This window comes from Manihot esculenta, chromosome 5 (genome assembly GCF_001659605.2).
Source record: "Manihot esculenta cultivar AM560-2 chromosome 5, M.esculenta_v8, whole genome shotgun sequence".
NCBI classification, from domain to species: Eukaryota; Viridiplantae; Streptophyta; class Magnoliopsida; order Malpighiales; family Euphorbiaceae; genus Manihot; species Manihot esculenta.
Window position 1 is genome coordinate 7,174,666 of NC_035165.2, and position 23,300 is coordinate 7,197,965.

General features: G+C 44.9%; 2 protein-coding genes across 2 annotated transcripts; both read left to right on the forward strand.

Annotated features, from left to right (window-relative positions):
* Window positions 1-15,413: 15,413 nt before the first annotated feature.
* On the forward strand, window positions 15,414-17,220 carry LOC110607772 (cytochrome P450 94A2). The gene has a single exon (XM_021746939.2). The coding sequence runs from the start codon at window positions 15,463-15,465 to the stop codon at window positions 16,963-16,965; it is 1,503 nt and encodes a 500-aa protein (XP_021602631.1). The 5' UTR covers window positions 15,414-15,462; the 3' UTR covers window positions 16,966-17,220.
* Window positions 17,221-19,646: 2,426 nt separating this feature from the next.
* On the forward strand, window positions 19,647-21,148 carry LOC110607776 (ciliary rootlet coiled-coil protein 2-like). The gene is made up of 2 exons (XM_021746942.2): window positions 19,647-19,725; window positions 19,811-21,148. Exons 1-2 carry the CDS (start codon window positions 19,714-19,716, stop codon window positions 21,146-21,148), a joined length of 1,350 nt encoding a protein of 449 aa, XP_021602634.1. The 5' UTR covers window positions 19,647-19,713.
* The last annotated feature ends 2,152 nt before the right edge of the window (window positions 21,149-23,300 follow it).

Below are 23,300 nucleotides of genomic sequence, written 5' to 3' on the forward strand. Positions count from 1 at the left end.
AAAGCATGGTTCTACCCTTCTAGAGGTCTCCGACATCCGAGATTCCACCGGACGGTAGGAATTCCGATACCGGAGTCTAGCCGTGTAACAGCCCGGAAACCGATACCCCTCTGTAACGGCCCGAACCGCCACCGGCGCTAGGATCCAGATCGGCTTAAGGCCGCCGGGACCCGTAGCAAGCCAAACATACATACTATCACCTGGTCAAATCCCACACATGATCAAAAACTTTAACATAAAACCTGTAAAACTGAACATACACCAAGCTTGATCCGTATGCTACAACATAACTGTGAACATCAACTTTCCCATGCTAGAGCCCTCATCAAATGCTCTAGCTGGGTCAACATTACATACAACAAGCCTGGTTCTCAACTCAACATAAAAACATTACATAACCATGCATCAACAGGGATTAACCAGTCTATAGGGCCAAGCACACTCTAATCCATGAACATAAACTCTACTATCAGTTACATACATTATCTCAAATTACATTACATCAACTTATATTACATGTCCACTTCTAGAACTACTAGACTGCAACATAAACTATTACATATACATACGACTTGACTTTACCCTGCTGCCTCTGAACTCTGACTTAAACCTGCAAACACTGGGGTTAGGGGAGAGGGGTGAGCTAAAAAGCCCAGTGAGTAGAAACAGGAAAAACAATTCATTAATTACATGCTTTCATGGAATGCGTCATAACACAAGTAAATCACATAACTGTGTCCGTCTCGGGGCTCATACATGCATCTTATCCCCACGAACTGTTTTCTGAGAGTCCTCATGAATTGCTAGCATCTTTACTCTCAAGGATCGGACATGACCCCAAAAATACCCTCTGTCGGTGCCCGGCTCCCCAAAGAAGCTCACAGGACTAACATAGACATAACATGGTGTCTGGTCCACAGAGAGCTCACATGGACTTTCCTACAGGTACTCGTCCGGCTCTCAAAGGACTTAGACAAGACTCAATGACAGATATGGGCTATTGGAGTCGCCTTGGTCCAAACCTACCTCAGCATCAACATGAAATAATGCAATGCAACATATTCGTGAACTAGTGCAATCAACCTACTATACATAATCATGATGCATGCTCATGCTTTAGGCATTAGAATTTCTTAAAATAAAACATTAAGTTTAGTTCTACTCACCTCCTGGCAGACGCCGACTGACTCTGCACCTGCTAGCACTAATGGCCTCCTCGGTCTCTCGGGTCCGATCCTACACAGGTGGACTCGAATGAGGTGCCAAACATACTCTAACAACTCATAAACATACCCCCAAAAACCCCTCTAAACATCACTTAAACATGCATGGAAAACACCCAAGAAAAAGGCTGGACAGAGCACTTTCGGCGGCACCTTCGGCGGCTGAAAGTCCCCTCCAGAGACGAAACTCGGGCAGGTTCGGCGGCACCTTCGGCGGCCGAAAGTCCCAGACAGAACCGAAACTCCACTTTCGGGGGCAGGCTTCGGCAGCCGAAACTGCCTTCACAAGAGGGTTCGGCGGCCGAAAGTCACTTCGGCGGCCGAACCTGAGCTTCTGCCAAGGGCAGAAACTCGGCTCCTCATGCACATTTGCTTCCCAACACCTCAAATCATGCATAAACTTGTTTCTACACATGCATACACATCATACATCATACCTAGGGGTCTCAAACTATAATATACCCCAACTACAACACATTTCCAACATACATTGATTCAAATCATAACATAAACCTATTCATGAACTGAACATGCCTTTAACCCCCCATAGATCTTCATAAAACTTATTTAAAACATAAAAAGAGTTCAAGATCGACCCTTACCTCTTGAAGATTGAGAGGAAGACGACCTAAACTCGGGGGTTGGAGAGATTTGGTTCTTGAACCTCCAAGCTCCAAAAACCTTGCTCAAAAGCTCAAATCTTGCAAAACCAAGTTGAAACTCGTTAAATCTTACAAGATTTGAGGAGAAATCGTTAAAAATGAACCAAGGGAGAGTAGGGACTCACCGTGGCCAAAAATGGGGAGAAAACTCCCTGTTTCGGTCATGGCGTCCATTTATAGGGCTGGCCAAAAACACCTTCGGAGGCCGAACGTGCCTCCAAAACTCATGCAAGTTCGGCGGCCGAACATGGAGATTCGGCGGCCGAACCTGGTTTCTGCCCAACTCAACTTTCGGAGGCCTAAGGCACACCCGAAACCAAACCATGTTCGGCGGCCGAACATCATTTTCGGCGGCCGAACCTGGCAGACTCCTCCTTGGTCTTTTCTCTTCAAAACTCAATTCTTTTTCAATTAAAACCATTGAAATCATTATAAAAACATTTAGAAAATACATTTTACCCTTCTAGAGAGATCCAACACCTTAGAATCCGCCGGAGGGCAGGAATTTCGATGCCGGATTCTAGCCGGGTATTACAAGCCGGGTATTACAATGTGTGTTTGATGTGTTGTAGTTGGGGTTTAAGGTAGTTTGAGACCCCTAGGAGCTTGAATGCATGTTTTGGTTGAGCTAAATGCATGTTGGTTTGAGTTTGGAGGCATTTGTGCATGTTTGAACCGAGTTTCTGCCCTTTGGGAGAAACCAGGTTCGGCAGCCGAAGGGACTTTTGGCCGCCGAACCCTCTTGTGGAGGCAGCCTTCGGCTGCCGAAGCTTGCCCCCGAAAGGAGACTTTCGTCTCTGTCTGGGAGCTTCGGCCGCCGAAAGTGCCGCCGAACATGCATGAGTTTCGCCTCTGTCTGGGAGTTTCGGCCGCCGAAGGTGCCGCCGAACCTGCTTGACTTTCGGCTCTGGAGGAACTTTCGGCCGTCGAACCTGCCGCCGAAAGTGCCCTGTTCAGCCATTTCTTGCATGTTTTTCTATGATGTTTTAGGGGGTTTTTGGGGAGTAGTTTAGAGTTATGTTCTTGTTTGTTTGGTCCCTCATTTGAGTCCACCTGTGTAGGTTCGGACCCGAGGAACTGAGGACCCCAGCAGTGAGTCAGCTGCTCCAGTGTCTGGTCAGAGCTACCCAGAGGTGAGTGGAATAACTTATTATGTTTTAAAGCAAATAATGGACTTTTCAGCATGTTTCACGCATCATGAATGCCATGTGATGAATTAGGTTGCTTGCATTAGAATTCACGAATATGTTGCATTGCATATTTTAATGTTGATGTGGATGAATGTTGGATGATCCATAGCCCTCGATCTACGATGTGACGATGTGATATGTACGGTACGGAATGTAAGACCAGTGGGACCCATTCTACGTTCGCTGGCACTATGTAAGGGAAAGACCAGGACCCATTCTACGTTCTGGCACAGTTGGACACTGTTATGTTATGATATGTTATGTAAGGGAAAGACCAGGACCCATTCTACGTTCTGGCACAGTTGGACCATGTAGAGGGCTATTGGTGACAAGTTCATCCTTGATGTGATTAGCTGTGATGTGATGCATTCCATGATCCATATGATTTAAATGTTTTTATTATTCTGCTCACTGGGCTCTAGTAGCTCACCCCTCTCCCATTTTCCCTAGGATTTGCAGGTACAGGGTAGACCAGGAGATCCATTAGAGTATTGAAGTTTCGTATTTGTAATAGATAGTGTGGACATGATAAATGTATTAATGTTATGTAAAAGTACAGTTTTAGGTATGTAATGACTTTGAGGATTAGAGGTTGTGCTTGACTATATGTATGAGTTATCCCTCTTAATACATGATCTTAGATTTTTATGATGAGTATGCAAACCAACTCAACGTATGATGTATCGCCCATTGGGGCATTGATGAGATCCCACAGAGGGATTATGATTATGTTTATGTTATGTTCAGTGCATGCACAGGTTGAGTTTGGTTGATGTATATGGAAAGAAAAGTTTTAAATTTTTATGCATGTTGTTGATCATGTATGGGATTATACAGGTTTACAGGTTTCATGTTAGGCTTGCTACGGGTCCCGGCGGCCTTAAGCCGACCTGGATCCTAGCGCCGGTAGTGGTCCGATTTTCGGGTCGTTACAGAATGGTATCAGAGCCCTAGGTTCATAGGATCGGACCTAGAGTGTCGGGCTCATAGATGTTTTAGAAAGTCAAGCACAATAGGAAAGATCATGTCCACTAGGATAGGATGTAGAGTCCTGTCTTGTATGATGATGTGAAATGCCATGATTATATACATGTGCATTGATGCTATGATATGAATGATGTATATGTGATGAGGGTTCATGTGTGCCCACATGAACCATATGATGCTAATGTTTGTGTGATGTGTACTATTTTTCAGAAACAGGATGAGAGGAACTCGTCGATCTGCACGATTGACTGGAGTGCCACCTGAGGATGAGGGCACGAGCGCCCGTCCTCCTACATTGCCTAGGGCAATGTCTTGTAGAGCAAACAGAGAAAGAGTGTCAAGGGACCCTAGAAGGTGTTTTGATGCTAGCAGAAGGGGGACAGATAGAGGAGGAAGTTCTTCAGATGTGAGGGAGGTTATGGAAGAGGATCAGAGGAGGGATGGGAATCTGGATGTGAGCATGGAGGAAGAAGGGACAGGGGAGTCTCAGGGAGGCGTTCAGGCCTCGGGGTATGGTTTTCCACCCCATTATCCACCCTTCCCACAAGGTTCAGGGTATCCGATGGGAGGTACATCGGACTATTCCAGCTTTAACTCCTACCCTACCTACATGCCTTATCCACCTTTCTATCCACCTTACACACAGTACCCAGCTTATCCACCCTCACCCTTCTATCCAAACCCAGCAAACCCCACCTCGGGGAATGCTGCACCCCCACCTCCACCACCTACAGAACCAGCAGCCCCAGTTACTCAACCTCCCAGACCTAGCTCAGCCGGTGGGAGCAAAGTAAAGATGACAGATTACCTCAAGCTGGATGCTCCCAAATACAAGTCAGGGGATGACCCCTTTGAGTATCTGAGAGTGGTGAAGACAATAACTGATGAGCTAGGGGCGAATGATAGCAGAGCCATTCAGATGGCAGGGTTCATCTTAAAGTGCAAGAAGGCACGGGAATGGTTCAAGTGTTATGTGGACCCGAGACTAGACGGCATGACATGGGAGGAATTTGCGAATGAGTTCGTTGGATGGGCTTTTCCAGACAGTTCCAGAGAACTGAAGATGATTGAGTTTGAACAGCTGAGGCAGACAGAGCACATGAGTGTAGAGGAGTTCACGGATAAATTCTTAGAGCTGTTGCCTTTTTCAGGGCAAGCTCTAGATACAGATACGAAGAAAGCCAAGAGATATGTTATAAAGCTGCATTCCAGGTACTCCTCGTTAATTCAGTCAGTTGAGAGGGAAAGTTTCCACACTGTGGTTGATATGGCTCGAAGGATGGAGGCGAGTGCTATAGTTGAGGGGTCAGTGAAGCAGTCAGTGACCCAGTCTTCAGGGATTAAGACCCCAAGCAGAGGAGGGCCAGGTCTCTCTTCTCAGAGTTCAAGTAAGAAGAGGTGGGATAACACCACCAAGAAGCCGAAAAAGAATAAGTTTTGGAATAAGTTGAAATCCGGTCTGGGATTTGGCGGTGGCTCGAGCTCAGGTTCAGATGGTACAGAATGCCAGAGATGTGGAAGGCCGCACAGGGGAGTGTGTCGGGCTGGGACTAACACTTGTTTCAGATGTGGACAGGAGGGACACATAGCTCGGGAGTGTCCTAGAGCACCTTTTATGGGCCAGCCCCAGCAGACAGCTTCTGGTAGTGTGGCACAGCCAGCAGCTCCAGCCACAACTCAGGGCAGTGGCAGAGGTAGAGGGAGAGGGGCAGCCTCTTCTTCTGGTTCCCGAGGTGAAGGTCCATCAGCTCCAGCCAGGATCTTCGCCATGACTCAGCAGGAGGCTAACACATCCAATACCGTGGTGTCAGGTAATCTCGTCATTGGGTGTTCTGATGTGTATGCTTTAATGGACCCGGGTGCATCTCATTCATTTATTGCTCCGAGAGCCGTTGAGAGGTTGGGTTTGATAGTCTCTGGGTTAGAGTGTCCCCTATGGGTCAGTGGATCCAAGTGTGACTCGTCAGTGGCAGAGTCAGTCTGCTGGTACAGTCCAGTTTTTTTTGAGGGAAGATGCCTCTCCGCCGACCTTGTGTTTCTAGATTTGACAGACTTTGACGTCATTCTAGGGATGGATTGGCTATCTACCCATGGTGCTACCTTGGACTGCAGGGACAAGGTAGTCAGATTCAGAGATCAAAACGGGTCAGAGGTCATCTTCAGAGGAGACAAGAGGGGCACACCTAGAGGTCTGATATCAGCTCTTCAGGCTCGTAGGTTGCTTAGGAAGGGATGTCAGGGGTACTTAGCTCATGTGAGAGAGCTTAGTAGTCAGGTCAGGGAGCCAGCCTCGGTGCCAGTTGTCAGAGAGTTTCAGGATGTATTTCCTGATGAGCTTCCAGGTTTACCACCTGCTAGGGAGATAGAGTTCGAGATAGAGTTGGTGCCTGGAACTAGACCGATCTCTATCCCTCCCTACAGGATGGCCCCAGCCGAGTTGAAAGAATTGAAGGAGCAGTTGCAAGAGCTGGTAGAGAAGGGCTTCATCCGACAGAGTACCTCACCTTGGGGTGCTCCGGTCTTGTTTGTGAGAAAGAAGGATGGATCCCTTAGACTTTGTATCGACTACAGGCAGTTGAACAAAGTCACTACCAAAAATAGGTACCCATTGCCAAGGATCGACGATCTATTCGACCAGCTAGCTGGAGCAGGTTGTTTCTCCAAAATAGATCTGAGATCGGGGTACCATCAGCTAAGGATAAGGGATGAAGATGTGCCAAAGACAGCTTTCAGGACCAGATATGGGCATTTTGAGTTCCTTGTGATGCCGTTCGGGTTAACTAACGCCCCTGCAGCATTCATGGACCTCATGAACAGAGTGTTTAGCCAGTACCTGGATCACTTCGTTATTGTCTTCATAGATGATATCTTAGTGTATTCCAGGAATGCAGAGGAGCATGCCCATCATCTGCGGTTGGTCTTGCAGACCTTGAGGGAACAGGGCTTGTATGCCAAGTTCTCTAAATGTGAGTTCTGGCTGAGGAGCATTTCATTCTTGGGGCATGTAGTGTCAGAGAATGGGATTGAGGTGGACCCCAAGAAGACAGAAACTGTGGCTAACTGGCCTAGACCCACTTCAGTAACGGAGATCAGGAGTTTCTTGGGTTTGGCAGGTTACTACAGGAGGTTCGTTCAGGACTTCTAAAAAATAGCAGCTCCTCTGACCAGACTAACCAGGAAGAATCAGAAGTTTCTGTGGACCGATCAGTGCGAAGAGAGTTTTGAAGAGCTTAAGAGGAGGTTGACTTCAGCACCGGTTTTAGCTCTGCCATCTAGTGATGAGGACTTTACAGTCTTTTGTGATGCGTCCGTTGTGGGACTGGGTTGTGTACTAATGCAGAATGAGAGGGTGATCGCTTATGCTTCTAGGCAGCTGAAGAAGCATGAGTTGAATTACCCCACGCATGACCTTGAGATGGCAGCAGTAATCTTTGCACTCAAGATGTGGAGGCACTACCTCTATGGGGTTAAATGTGAGATCTTTACAAATCATAAGAGCCTGCAGTACATCCTGAGTCAAAGAGATTTGAACTTGAGACAGAGAAGATGGGTGGAGCTGCTGAGTGACTATGATTGCAAGATTCAGTATCATCCGGGTAAGGCGAATGTCGTGGCAGACGCTCTAAGCCGGAAGTCACTAGGCAGTTTATCCCACATATCGGCAGAGAGGAGGCCAGTGGTGAAGGAGTTTTACAAGCTCATTGAGGAAGGTCTACAGATGGAGTTGTCTGGTACAGGTGCCTTGGTGGCCCAGATGAGAGTGGCACCCGTGTTTCTGGAGCAGGTGGCTCAGAAACAGCATGAGGACCCGGAGTTAGTGAAGATTGCCAGGACTGTTCAGTCAGGCAATGATAATGAGTTCAAATTCGACAGTAAGGGGATCCTCCGCTATAGGAGCAGACTATGTGTACCAGATGACATAGGGCTAAAAGGAGACATTATGAGAGAGGCTCATAATGCAAGATACAGCATTCACCCCGGAGCCACCAAGATGTATCAAGATCTGAAGAAGGTTTATTGGTGGCCAGCTATGAAGAAAGAAGTGGCACAGTTTGTGTCAGCGTGCGAAGTGTGTCAGAGGGTGAAGCTGGAACATCAGAAACCGGCTGGAATGCTTAACCCGCTACCTATTCCAGAGTGGAAATGGGAAAATATAGCTATGGACTTCGTAGTGGGGTTACCGGCGGCGTCCAACAGAGTGGACTCCATATGGGTGATTGTGGACAGACTCACCAAATCTGCTCACTTCATTCCTGTCAGGAGTGGCTACTCTGTAGACAAATTGGCGCAGGTATATGTGGATGAAATCGTCAGGCTGCATGGGGTTCCTGTTTCTATAGTGTCAGATAGAGGGCCCCAGTTCACCTCCAGATTTTGGCGGAGTCTGCAGAATGCCATGGGTACTAGGTTGGATTTCAGTACTGCCTTCCACCCCCAGACTGATGGGCAGTCAGAAAGGACCATCCAGACCATAGAGGATATGCTCAGAATGTGTGTGCTGGACTTTGGCGGTTCTTGGAGGCAGCATCTACCTTTGGTAGAGTTTGCCTACAATAACAGCCATCATGCTAGCATCGGGATGGCTCCATATGAAGCTTTATATGAGAGGAAGTACAGGTCACCTGTTTGCTGGGAAGAAGTTGGGGAAAAGGCCTTGGCAGGGCCTGAGCTAGTAGAGATTACCAGCAGGGTAGTACCCATAATCAGAGAAAGAATCAAGACTGCTGCAAGTAGACAGAAGAGTTATGCAGACGTCCGCAGAAGACAGTTAGAGTTTCAGGAGGGGGATCTGGTATTGCTCAAGGTGTCTCCTATGAAGGGAGTGGTTCGCTTCGGGAAAAAGGGTAAACTAGCCCCACGATACATCGGACCCTTTGAAATCTTGCAAAAGATTGGGAATGTGTCGTACAAACTGGATTTACCTGCTTCAATGGAAAGAATCCACCCGGTTTTCCATGTTTCGATGTTGAGGAAGTTTGTGTCAGATCCGAGCAAGGTTCTTAGTGAGCCTGATGTGGAGGTCCAAGAGGATCTCACCTATGTTGAACAGCCAATACGGATCATAGACACCCAGATCAGAAAGCTAAGAACCAAGGAAATCCCGATGGTGAAAGTCCTGTGGAACCACCACAATTTGGAGGAATGCACTTGGGAGACACGGGAGTCTATGCTCCAGCAGTACCCTCATCTCTTCTAAGGTTAGATCCCTATGTGTTTATGTGCTTAGTATGTATGTTATGTTTCATGCCATGCTATGTGCTAGTTGAGGAACATTCGGGGACGAATGTTCTTAAGGGGGGAGAATGTAATACCCGGCTAGACTCCGGTATCGGAATTCCTACCGTCCGGTGGAATCTCGGATGTCGGAAGCCTCTAGTAGGGTAGAATCATGTTTTCATAAAATGTTTTAAGGTATTTCATGGTTTTAAGTAAAATGGAAATGAGTTTTTGCATAAAAACAACCTTAGAGGAAAACTCAGGTTCGGCCGCCGAACATGCATGCCTTCGGGAGCGCCTTTAGGCCCCCGAAAGCATAAGTGAGGAAAGTCCAGGTTCGGCCGCCGAACCTCAAGTTCGGCCGCCGAACATGGCATGCATGCGGAGGCACATTCGGCCCCCGAACGTGGCCTGGCCAACCACTATAAAAGGGTCCCTTAGCCGAAAACGGGCGAGCTTTTCCCCATTTTCGGCCAAGGTGAGCTTTCCGCCGCCCCTCACCGATCTTTGATGTTTTTCCTCTAGATCTTTCAAGTTTTTCATTTGTTTTAACTTCGTTTTGAAGATTTGAGCTTTTGAGCAAAGTTTTGGAGCTTTGAGGTTCAAGAACTCAAATCTCTCCCAACTCCAAGTTTGGTCGCCTCTACTCTCGATCTTCAAGAGGTAAGAGTCGATCTCTAGCTTATATTATGTTTTAAGTAAGTTTTATGAAGTTCATGGGGATAGAATGTATGTTTAGGTCATAGTTATGTTTATGGGTATAAATGTATGTTCTTGAACAATGTGGCTTGTAATGTGTGTTTGATGTGTTGTAGTTGGGGTTTAAGGTAGTTTGAGACCCCTAGGAGCTTGAATGCATGTTTTAGTTGAGCTAAATGCATGTTGGTTTGAGTTTGGAGGCATTTGTGCATGTTTGAACCGAGTTTCTGCCCTTTGGGAGAAACCAGGTTCGGCAGTCGAAGGGACTTTCGGCCGCCGAACCCTTTTGTGGAGGCAGCCTTCGGCTGCCGAAGCTTGCCCCCGAAAGGAGACTTTCGTCTCTGTCTGGGAGCTTCGGCCGCCGAAAGTGCCGCCAAACATGCATGAGTTTTGCCTCTGTCTGGGAGTTTCGGCCGCCGAAGGTGCCGCCGAACCTGCTTGACTTTCGGCTCTGGAGGGACTTTCGGCCGTAGAACCTGCCGCCGAAAGTGCCCTGTTCAGCCATTTCTTGCATGTTTTTCTATGATATTTTAGGGGGTTTTTGGGGAGTAGTTTAGAGTTATGTTCTTGTTTGTTTGGTCCCTCATTTGAGTCCACCTGTGTAGGTTCGGACCCGAGGAACCGAGGACCCCAGCAGTGAGTCAACTGCTCCAGTGTCTGGTCAGAGCTACCTAGAGGTGAGTGGAATAACTTATTATGTTTTAAAGCAAATAATGGACTTTTCAGCATGTTTCGCGCATCATGAATGCCATGTGATGAATTAGGTTGCTTGCATTAGAATTCACGAATATGTTGCATTGCATATTTTAATGTTGATGTGGATGAATGTTGGATGATCCATAGCCCTCGATCTACGATGTGACGATGTGATATGTACGGTACGGAATGTAAGACCAGTGGGACCCATTCTATGTTCGCTGGCACTATGTAAGGGAAAGACCAGGACCCATTCTACGTTCTGGCACAGTTGGACACTGTTATGTTATGATATGTTATGTAAGGGAAAGACCAGGACCCATTCTACGTTCTGGCACAGTTGGACCATGTAGAGGGCTATTGGTGACAAGTTCATCCTTGATGTGATTAGCTGTGATGTGATGCATTCCATGATCCATATGATTTAAATGTTTTTATTATTCTGCTCACTGGGCTCTAGTAGCTCACCCCTCTCCCATTTTCCCTAGGATTTGCAGGTACAGGGTAGACCAGGAGATCCATTAGAGTATTGAAGTTTCGTATTTGTAATAGATAGTGTGGACATGATAAATGTATTAATGTTATGTAAAAGTACAGTTTTAGGTATGTAATGACTTTGAGGATTAGAGGTTGTGCTTGACTATATGTATGAGTTATCCCTCTTAATACATGATCTTAGATTTTTATGATGAGTATTCAAACCAACTCAACGTATGATGTATCGCCCATTGGGGCATTGATGAGATCCCACAGAGGGATTATGATTATGTTTATGTTATGTTCAGTGCATGCACAGGTTGAGTTTGGTTGATGTATATGGAAAGAAAAGTTTTAAATTTTTATGCATGTTGTTGATCATGTATGGGATTATACAGGTTTACAGGTTTTATGTTAGGCTTGCTACGGGTTCCGGTGGCCTTAAGCCGACCTGGATCCTAGCGCCGGTAGCGGTCCGATTTTTGGGTCGTTACATAAAATATCCAGACATCACCTCCTCCAGACCTGAATTCTTATCATGCCATACGTTCGAATCATCCAGCAATTTAACAATTATATTTTTCCTTTTCCGAGCAGAAGCAGCATTGTGGAAAAACTAAGTATTAGCATCACCCTCTTTAAGCCAAAATTACTTAGCACGTTGCTTCCAGAAGATCTCACGGAGATTTAAAAGATGAAAGAAACGGGATTTGGCTCGTAAAAACTCATCCATATGCACCTGTAGCCGAGAGCCGCGTAAACGGGTCATAATAGCAAGACTCTCGTCCATCTCAGCTTTATGCAGAAGTCTAAGATTCATGCCCCACTATTTCAAAGCAGTACGATAGGCCACAAGCTTACCCTCAACATCCATATCTGGAGAAAGTTGCCAAATATCTGAAATTAAGGTCCGACACCCTACCTCACGGAGCCACATATTCTCAAACCGGAAACGATGAGCATGGCGTTGATCCACAAAGCATCTGACAGCAAGAAGAATAGGCAGATGGTCCGAAGTAGAGAAACCCAACACTTCAGCATTAGAATTAGAAAACCTGGTACGCCACTGAGCATTAGTAAAAACACGGTCCAACCTAGATTCCACCCAGCCATCACTATTTCTTCCATGCTCCCATGTAAAAGGATATCCCGTCATGGGGAATTCAATAAGACCAGAATCACAAAGCGCGTCCCGAAGGTGATAGAATATCATTGAAATCGCCTAAACACACCCAGGGTGCTTCATGATGAGATGCCAGCATACGCAACCGTTGCCAAGATAAATGACGAAAGTTCCGATCAGCCTCGCCATAATAGCCTGTCAAGCGCCAATTACCAACCCCTTCAATAAAAACTTCGATGTCAATATGGTGTTGCGATGAGCTAAGAAGAGTAATAGAAGAAACCGATCTCCACAGTAAAGCCAGACCCCCACTACGACCTAAGCAATCCACACTGAAGAAACCATCATAAGCCAACAAGTCTTTTATTTCATTCACCCGAGCAGAACAACATAAAGTTTCGATTAAGAAAAGAAAATTTGGCCTCTTAACTCTAACCATCTCTTTCAGGACCTGAACTGCTTGTGGGTTGCCAAGCCCACGACAGTTCCAACTAATACAACTCATTGCGATCGGCGGGCCTGAACTCCAGGGCCCGCCGCTACTCCGTTTTTTGACTGATTGCTGCAACCACCACTTAATCCATGATCCATTGTGGGCTTGCAACCACCACTTAATCCATGATCCATTGTGGGCTTCTCCCCATTGGACTTCTTGTTTTCAGTGCCCATACGTCGTCTTTTAGGGTCAACAATAGTAACACTAGCTTCCAAACCCCTAGCAACCTCCTCCCCATCAGTAGGATATGAATTTAAAGAGTCCTCACGAATCCCGTCCATATCACGATCATCATTGTCCACTGGATTTGGTGGCGTAGTCTGCTCGCCAGCGATGGAATTACCAAAAATGATGCCCGATTGTCCTTGGTTGTTGTTTTCTCCCCCTCTTCCCTTCAACCACCTGCTTCCATGGCTTTGAGGACGTCGATAGTTTGCACGTAATTCAGGACCGAACTTACGAACCACAGGAGCATTTCCAAGATTCAAAAGCTCGCGACAAAATCTCTCCGTATGGTCAAAAAGTCCACAAATGAAACAGAAGCTGGGAGCCCTTTCATAAACAAAGGTTACATTAAACCATGCACCATCATTTTTGCGCATTCTCAATGACTTATGAATGGGTTTGGAGAGGTCGTGATAATAGCGGAGCCGAACATAAGATTTTCGTGGTCCAAGAAAATTATAAGGATCGGACGCCAAGAACACTCCTAGTTCATTACCTATGCGGGCCACCACCCGTTCAGAGAAGAAACCTGGCTGCAGACCATGCACCTGAATCCAGAATGGAACATGTGTAAGGGGGACCTCAGTTGGATGGGAAAAGCCCTCCAACATTTCAAGAACAAGGAGATGATTGTTGAAGGTACACGGACGCATATCCAAAACCCGTTGCACATCAATAGCATGATAGAACTGAAACACATACAAATCACCCTCCTCTCTCCGAACAGAAACTTGCTCAAATGGTTGCCATAAAGCAGCCAAAGTGTATTCCATGGCATTGAAATTTATAGGCCGATTAGTTAGGAAACGCCCCACCAAACACAACGAAGGATCTTCCTGGCCGATTACACCATCATCAACCCCGAAAACTAGGCCGTCATTATCATCCGCCTCGCCGTCAACAGATAAACTCGCTATCTCCACTGAGACCGCATCCTCGTCAGTTGCCATGAAGAAATTCTAAAGAAAATAACAAATCATAGGAAATCTTATCATAGAAGACAAAACGAAAACTCCCAAACAGGGAAGACTTTTCAAGCAAAGAGTTGAGTACTTATTTAGCACAAAACTTGATTTTGGACTTATTTGATTTTTGATAAATAGTATAGGAGCTTATATGAAATTTTCTCTTACTTGAGTCAGGAGTGGGAACGCAATTAATCAAGACTGCCGCTTTTTCTAAACCTGCTTTTCTCGGTGGACAGACAACAGTTTTTTTATTATTATCATATTTTTTTAGTCAGAAAAATATCCTTTAATATATTTAATCACATTACCAGCTTGTTGGATTCGGACATAAATATTTCTCTTTTTATTTTATAATTTTTATTTATATATATATATAATAATAATAATAATATTTTTATTAATTTTTTAATTATATTCATTTTAAAAATAAAATAAAATATAATTATAATAATTTATTTATATATTATTATAATATATAAATAAATAATAATTTTAAAATAATTAAAAAATAAATAAAAATTATGAAATGATAGAGAATAGAATTGACATATGAAACTTCTTATAGAAATTTATGACGTTATTGCTTACGTTTGATAATATTTATGAGGAGATAAGGGAGACAAAAAGCAAAATTTGGCTCACCCATGTTCACACTTCATACATTGCTTCTGTCACTTATCATCCACAATCTTTGAAAATCTGCAAAGTTATCTTCAATTGCAAATTTTTTTTAGTGGGTATTTTTACCACGGCATCCTTAAATTATGATAGAATTTAAATAATCAGTACTTTAAAAAAATACTTTTTTTGTCACATTGCCAACCCAAATACGCAATGGGATGCATGAGGGCGTATGTTCTTCCTTCTAACATATTCAAGCCTTTGTTATCAAATTTTAATATTAACCAAAACTTTAAATAAAAAATAATTAATTCTCAATTTTCCGTACAGTTTAAACATTAAAAAACTAAAAACGTAAAAACGTGTTATTTCCATTTAACCAAAACTCATTGATTAATACATTTTCAGATACTTGGTAGGAAAGAAAGTGTGATAAGCAATTTCTGAGAGCCATTAGATTTCCTTTAGCTTATAATACTGCTTGATTGAACCACAGTGCAAAGAAAGACAACTTTCTTGTCATCTCACATTCTAAAAATTTGAAGTCTAATGTGAACACAGGAATATCTTAGTCAACTATTGACTCCATGGATTTTGTATTTTTGTTCAGACACACAAACTCCTCTCTTAGATTTATATCATTATAATTTATTACTTTTTAGTCATTTTCATAATAATTATATTTATAAATTACTTTTAATTAAAAATATAATTTTTATATATATATTAAATAAATTATTACAAAAGTACTTATAAGCTAAAAAAAATTTATGACCACTTGTGAAATTTTATAACCAAAATCAAATACCCAATTATAAATACCCTTCAATTCCTTTCCCTCATATCATCACAATTTTCCAGAATCAATTCAAAGAAAAATGGTAGCTGAGCTCTTACTCTCATTTTTTCTTCTACTTCTTTCACTTCTCTTTCTCTTCTCCGTCGCCAAATCCTCTAAATCCAACAAACCTATCTCAACCCCTCTTTCAAAATCATATCCTCTAATCGGTAACTATCTCGATTTTAAGGCAAATTGGCACCGTCGAGTCCAATGGACATCTGATCTTCTTCAGAACTCGCCTTCTGCAACCTGCGTCCTGCATCGACCTCTTGGCGGCCATGAACTTCTTACTGCCAATCCAGCCAACGTGCAACACATGCTCAAGACTCACTTTCACATTTACGAAAAAGGTGACTTCTTTCGACGCACTCTCTTTGATTTTCTGGGCAATGGAATCTTTAATGCTGACGGTGATACATGGAAGTTTCAAAGGCAAGTCGCTAGCCACGAATTCAATACTAAATCTTTACGTAAATTTGTTGAGACCGTCGTCGATACTGAACTGTACCAGCGCCTAATCCCAATTCTCTCTACCGCCGCTGCTAATGGTGCGGTTCTTGATTTTCAAGATATTCTCCAAAGATTTGCCTTCGATAACATATGCAAAATCGCTTTTGGGTATGATCCTGCATACCTCTTGCCATCCCTCCCACATGCGAAGTTTGCTGAAGCTTTCGAAGACAGTGTCAGGATAATCAGCGATAGGTTCAGTTCTTTGTTTTGGAAAATCAAAAGGGCTTTCGGTACTAGATCGGAAAAACGGCTCCGGGAAGCCATGTCTGAAGTACGTGATTTTGCAATGAATCTCGTCAAAGAAAAGAAGGAAGAACTCAAGAAGAACTCGTCCATTGAATCTGTCGATCTCTTATCGCGATTCTTGAGCTCTGGCCATTCGGATGAGACCTTCATCGTTGACATCGTAATCAGCTTTATTTTAGCTGGCCGCGACACGACATCTGCAGCCTTAACATGGTTTTTCTGGTTGCTCTCCAAACACCCAGAAGTAGAAGCAAACATTCTCAACGAGATACATGAGAAATCAGAGGTGCCCATTTTTGAAGAAGTGAAGGACATGGTTTACACCCATGCATCTTTGTGTGAGAGCATGAGGCTGTACCCTCCTGTCCCAACAGACACTAAACTGGCAATAAGCGATAATGTTTTGCCAGACGGTACTCTAGTGACAAAGGGAACCAGAGTTACATACCATCCATACGCGATGGGTAGGCTAGAGACGCTGTGGGGTCCTGATTGGGCTGATTTCAAGCCGGAAAGGTGGCTGGAGAGAGATACAAAGAGTGAGAAATGGAGTTTTGTGGGGAGAGATCCTTATACCTACCCTGTATTTCAAGCTGGACCCAGGATTTGTTTGGGTAAGGAAATGGCCTTCTTGCAAATGAAGAGGGTTGTTGCTGGAGTTCTAAGTCGGTTTAAGGTGGTGCCAGCGGCGGAGAATGATGTTGAGCCGGAATTTATTGCATATTTGACTGCGAAGATGAAGGGTGGTTTCCTGGTAAAAATTGAGGAAAGGAGCAAGTGATGAGATGAACGAGTTCAGCTTTTTAATTAATTTAATATTTGGTAAGTCAATTTAGTAAGTTTGCGTACTTTAATATCAGAGGTAAAAAGTTTGTATGCCTTTCAAATGTTGCTCACGTAGAAATTGACTTATTCGCAGTGTTTTTTTTTTTTTTTTTCTTCCTTAATTGAAATACTACTTTGGAAACTACCAGGTTCCCTTTGTCGCTTGTTTTACTGACGTTATTGAATGTTTTAGAAGTACTCCTTTCATTAAGCTAAGGTTATCTATTGATTCAATCATATCATAAAAAAAATTAACTATTAAACTCATATTATTATTGATGATCTGAGATCCAGAAAATAGGTTTTACAATGGGTTCTGTTAAACTGAAAAAAGTGTTGGACCTAAAGGAGAGTATTTCTCATTTTATATATTTCCTTTTGTCTGCTAGTGACGTGCTAACAGAACGTATATTATTGGTCCACCTGTCCCTGCTACGTTGATATGGACGTACGAGGGAATCAGATCTCTGCTTCATGCGTAACGACCTCTGATTCTTTCAGGACGCGTATGCGGGTGGATCCACACGAGGGACATGCGGATCTACTTTCTGGTTCCGGGTTGGGCCAGAGGATGAGGTACGGGCCGAGTCCAACAAGGATCGGCTAGTCCAGTCGGAAGGGTCGGGCTGGCCTTGGAGAGGGGGAGCTGGACTTAGTGCGAGTCGTGAGGTTCGAGGGCTTCGGGACGATGGGCCTGCATCGTGGGCTGGACCCCAGACCGGGGAGGAAGAGCCCAGCGGTCATCAATTGCCCCTTTACCCTCTCGTTAGTTATTAAGTGACTGACGAGGGGGTAAATATCGAGAGTAATAATGACCGCGCCGCTCTAGGACAAAATCATGCAGGGCGACTTTTCACCTCATTACTGTTTTGCATTTCAAATTCTTTCTGCCTTCTTGCAACCTCTGCTCTCTTTTCTGTCTTCTCTGCGATTTACCTACATCATCCTTCTTCCTCAGCCGTTTCCAAGGTACGCTCTTTTCTTTGTTATTCTATGGGAAAACCAAAGTTTCCTGACGTTCTTAACGTTGAGTCTAATATCACCCCGTCCGTTCTGAAAAATTTCTTTTCTCGGGAGTATTTAGATACCCCCCTTTTTCGCATCCGTGCCCCTTATCCAAACGAAAGGATTGTTCTTCCCGATCCTCCTCCTTCTGACCTGATCGATCCCCAACGAGACCTGAGCCTGGTCTTTTTTGCCAAACAAAGGGAGTTTGGCTTAACTTTCCCTTTCTCTCCTTTCTTTACGGAGGTCTTCCGGTACTTCGGGATAACTCCTCGGATGCTAGTCCCCAACTCCATTTTGTTTATGTCCTTTTTTGAGTCCGTGTGTCTAAGCCGGGGGATCACACCCACGGTGAATTTGTTTGTCTCCTTCTTCCGATTAGTCAGAGCAAGCCACTGTTTTTATTATTTTTCTCCTCGAGGAGGACTCTCGATCTTTTCGGGTCATAAGGATTCGATAAAAGGCTGGATGGAGGGCTTTGTCGTAGTGGAGCTCAGGAAGGAGTCCGGGCTAGTCTGGGATCTAGAGCTTTCCTGGGAAGAAGTTGCACTGAACTGCAATGACCCGCTCCAGCTGAGTCTTACCGAACAAGTTGGATTTGTTTGGCTGACCTCTATTGAAAAGAAATATGATGTTGAGAAATGCATGTTTGTGTCTAATCTTCATGATATTAGTGAAGCGGGTATTTTACTCCACTCAGTAGTGTTATTTTGTCTGGGTAATCTTTGTGGAAAATTGTCTTGTTCTGTATTAATTTCGCATTTTTGCAGCTTCTGACGTGAAGATGGAACAGATCAAGCCCCCGAAGAACCTCGTATTATCTCGTGAGAGCATGAACGCGGCTCTGGATGCTCTTCGAGCCGGGCTGTCGGTGAAAGAGGCCACCCAGGAGGTAGCTAAGACTATTTCCATTAGGATGATGACTAAGACCCCAGCTCTGCCCTCTGGTCGAGCTTCCAAACCGAGCTCCAGGGGTGCCAGGTCTTCCAGATCATCTAGTCGTGGTGGATCGAGCTCAATTCCCCAGTCTTCTCCAACCTCCAGATCTCGGCTGGCCTCTATAGAAGAAGTGAAGAAAGCTCCTTCGGATACGGCTAGATCGGCCGAGGGCGTCGAACTGAAGAGGACTGATTTATCTTTGCCTTCAAAGAAAATCTCTGAAGAAGGAGCTGAGGTCTTCCCAACCATTAACAAGGCTCCTGCAAGAGACCGGGCGGTCATCTCTGTAGAGGATGACGTTCAAGGAGCCGCTGATGAGGACGTCCTTGTTATTAGGGATATGTTGGCGAAGACAACTGAGTCCAGGTCGACTGAGGAAATACCCCTCCAGAAGGAGTCTTTGGCTACTTCTGCGGGGGTTACTGAGGAGGTCGGGAAGAAGCGCCCCCTTTCATCTGATGCTCCTGCCCCCGTTCCTAAGAAATCTCGGGGTTCTAAGCGTGCTGCCCCTGCATTGCCTCCCCTCGAGAAGGAGAAAACTGCAGTGGTGCCCCTACTTATCCTGAATGCCGAGGACATCACCCATCAGACTCCGGCGACTGTGGTTGCTGAAATAATCCGAGAATGAATGTTCGGTGGAGTCACTCAGGCTTAAGATCCTCGTCTGCTGGCTCTTTCTGGTCATCTAGCCAGCTCTACTCAAGAGCATGTGGCCTCCCGAGCTCGGTCTAGAGAGCAGCTGGGAAACACTGCCAGGGAGATGCTTTTGATGGTGAGTTCTGTTTGGTTCTTTTCTACCCTTAATTCGTTTCTACCTTTCTCTATCTCTCAGCTTCTCTTGTCTTCTTGTTTACTAGGTTACTGGCATATTCATGGAGATGGATGCCCGGGATCGTGCCCTCAAGGACTCGGTGGACCGTCGGATCGAGGAAGCACGTCTTGAGGAGAATTTATCCGCGTCCAGCGATGCCCGGGGCAATCTCGCCGCGATCCAAGAGGACTATAGGTCCCTCCAGTTCGATTTATACGTAGCTAAGGAGGCCCGTAAGAAGGCAGAGGAGGAGATATCTGAGGTGCGAAAGCATGCCCAGTCTCTAGAAACAGAATTGTCTCACATCCGGAGGGTTCTCCAAGAGTCTGACGAGAGGGCAGCTGCGGCAGAGGTTCATTGTGGAGAAGTTCTGAAGCAGCTGTCCTCCACCGTGGATGCTCTGCGCGAAAGGGACGAGGCCGTGAGCCAGAAGAAGGAAGTTCAGCGCCAGTACGAGCAGCTGAAAGTAAAATTAGATGTTGTGCTGGCTCAAAAGAGTGAGGCTGTAGCTCGGGTTGTGGTCCTGAAGCAGGAGCTGAGTAAGCAGGCCGATAGCATTAAGGGCTTGACTTTGGCAGCAGAGGAGTCTAAACTTCAGAAGCAGCAACTCTGCCAACAAGTCAAGACCCTAGAGAAGAGATGCTCAGCCCTGTCTGAAGAGGCCAAATTAGCCGAGGATAAGGTCCAGCTGGAGGTTGAGAAGCATTTGAAGGAGTATAAGGAGTCCCCCGAGTTGAAGAAGGAGATCCAGCAGGCCAGTGAAGCTTACCTCCAAGATTACAAGAATTCTTCTGAGCTAAAAGCCGAGATAGCTGAGGCCTGCGAGAAACGACTTACGGAATATAAAGCTTCGAATGAGATGAAAGAGGCCATATGGTATAAAGGTCTCCGTATGTTCGTCTCTGGCTTCAATCGAGGTTTAAGGGAGGCCAGACATAATCCCTCCATCCCCTTGACTGTACTTCGAGCCAAAGAGGAGGATTCCGATGGTGAGGATGTGATCTACGGGGAGGACGATATGCCTTTGCCCAAAGGGACTTCTCTTACTGCAGCTGGGTCTTCTGAGGCAGAGTCCGAGCTGAATACGGAGGGTGTGGGAGTCCTCGAACCTGAGGGGGGCGGCGTCGAGCCTCAAAAGGAAGGTGTAGAACTAGGAGAGGGAGGTGCTGGACCTCCAGGGCTGGAGATTGTTCCTTTTGTAGGTGCTGGGGAGTCTGAGCGAGAGGAGGCCAGACCTCCCGTGGGCAGCAATGTAGACAATGTAAACACGGATAGTGTAGATAGTGTAAGGGATAATATAGACGCCAGTGTAGCTGAGGGTGATGCCCCTAAGCATGTGAGTCCTCTGAGGACGGTCTTTCCTCCAGCAATCTTAGATGATTAGATTGTAAATTTCTCTATACTTTTTAATGAAATTTTACTTTTGTTCACTGTTCACACTTAAACTGTTCTGCTTGTTTTTTAACTTCATAAAGCTACTTATACTGTTACAAGCAATCTGGCTTGTCAAGAGTGAAATGTTTAAGCTATGTACTTGATAATTTTTCTAAGAAATCCACTGTATTGTTTTTCCTTTTTACCCTTAAGCCCATCAGGACCAAAACTCTATCAATTGTCTGAACTTTTGACTTATCCATCTATCTATTTTACTAAGATATTCTTGTTCATAAGCTTTTTCCGAGCTGAATTAGTCTTTAACCATGAGCTCGGTTCTTAGCTATATGTCCGATCTTATAAGAAGTCAGATCACGTACCTTTTAATGGTGACGAGCAGGGCTGACTTTTTGCTTTTAGTATTGACCTGTCAGGGGATGAAGTTGAGGTCTCTTCTGTTCACACCATTGGGTTTCTCCCCGAGTTGCCCCTTTACCTCCTCAACATTTCACTACATGAGTGGTGAGGGGGTAAATCCCTAAACTTTGTTTGTAATCGCGTGGGCTTATTTTAGCCGACTTTACGTTTCTTCTTGGTTATGAGTTCGGATGTCTGTTCATGGCAAACTGACTCGAGCTGTGAGCACAGTCCTTTGCCTTCGTTTATCCTCCTATGTGTTCCTGCATTTATGGGCCTTTTCATAGAAGGGGCTCGGTTCTCTGTTATTTCCTTTATACTTAGCTTCATTCTGCCTGAGTGTTTCATGTTGCGAGTCTATCCGAGCTGGGAGCTCGGTTCTTTGCCCTTTACTTAGGTTTTTATGCCTATAGTCCGTGACGCTGCTTATTTCGCAAGCTCAGGAGTTCGGAATTTTTCTTTTTTCGCTTTGGTGTTCCGAGCTCGTTTGTGAGGTCGGACTTAACCTTTCTTTTTCCGAGCTGCCTATCCTCGAGCATTTTGTGGGTTCTTTGCTGTTTAGACCTCTCTCTGGGCTAGTTGAGCTGGTTTAGGACTAGCGGTCACTTTTTGAGGTCGGTGCCTCTTATGATTGCCCCAATCTTTTGTGGGAGGTCGGAACTATGTCCTTTTACCTCCCTGGGATTCGTGAGGTCTTTTACTTCTCTGAGATCTCTGTATCTCAATGAGGTCTTCTATATCTCTGAGATCTCTATATCTCAGTGAGATCTTCTGGTGCCAGGAGATCTTGGGGATCCTGGTCTTCTACCTCCCTGAGATCTCTATATCTCAGTGAGGTCTTCTGCCTCTCTGAGATCGCTATATCTCAGTGAGGTCTTCTGCCTCTCTGAGATCTCTATATCTCAGTGAGGTCTTCTGCCTCTCTGAGATCTCTATATCTCAGTGAGGTCTTCTATCTCTCTGAGATCTCTATATCTCAATGAGATCTCTATATCTCAATGAGATCTTCTGGTGCCAGGAGATCTTGGGGATCCTGGTCTTCTACCTCCCTGAGATCTCTATATCTCAGTGAGGTCTTCTGCCTCTCTGAGATCTCTATATCTCAGGGAGGTCTTCTGCCTCTCTGAGATCTCTATATCTCAGTGAGGTCTTCTATCTCTCTGAGATCTCTATATCTCAGTGAGATCTTCTGGTGCCAGGAGATATTGGGGATCCTGGTCTTCTATCTCCCTGAGATCTCTATATCTCAGTGAGGTCTTCTGCCTCTCTGAGATCTCTATATCTCAGGGAGGTCTTCTGCCTCTCTGAGATCTCTATATCTCAGTGAGGTCTTCTATCTCTCTGAGATCTCTATATCTCAGTGAGATCTTTTAGTGCCAGGAGATCTTGGGGATTCTTGTCTTCTACCTCCCTGAGATCTCTATATCTCAGTGAGGTCTTCTGCCTCTCTGAGATCTCTATATCTCAGTGAGGTCTTCTATCTCTCTGAGATCTCTATATCTCAGAGAGATCTTCTTGTGCTAGGAGGTCTTGGTGATCCTGGCCTTCTACCTCTCTGAGATCTCTATATCTTTAGTGAGGTCTTCTACCTTGCTGAGATCTTTATATCTCAGAAAGGTCTTCTGAGCTTTGTTCTTTGTAGAGAATCATTCACAATAATAAAGATAATCTCGTTTTGGAAGGAATGATGTTATTTTATTCATTCATGTTTTTCAGAGTACAATGTTTTTCTTTACAAATATTTC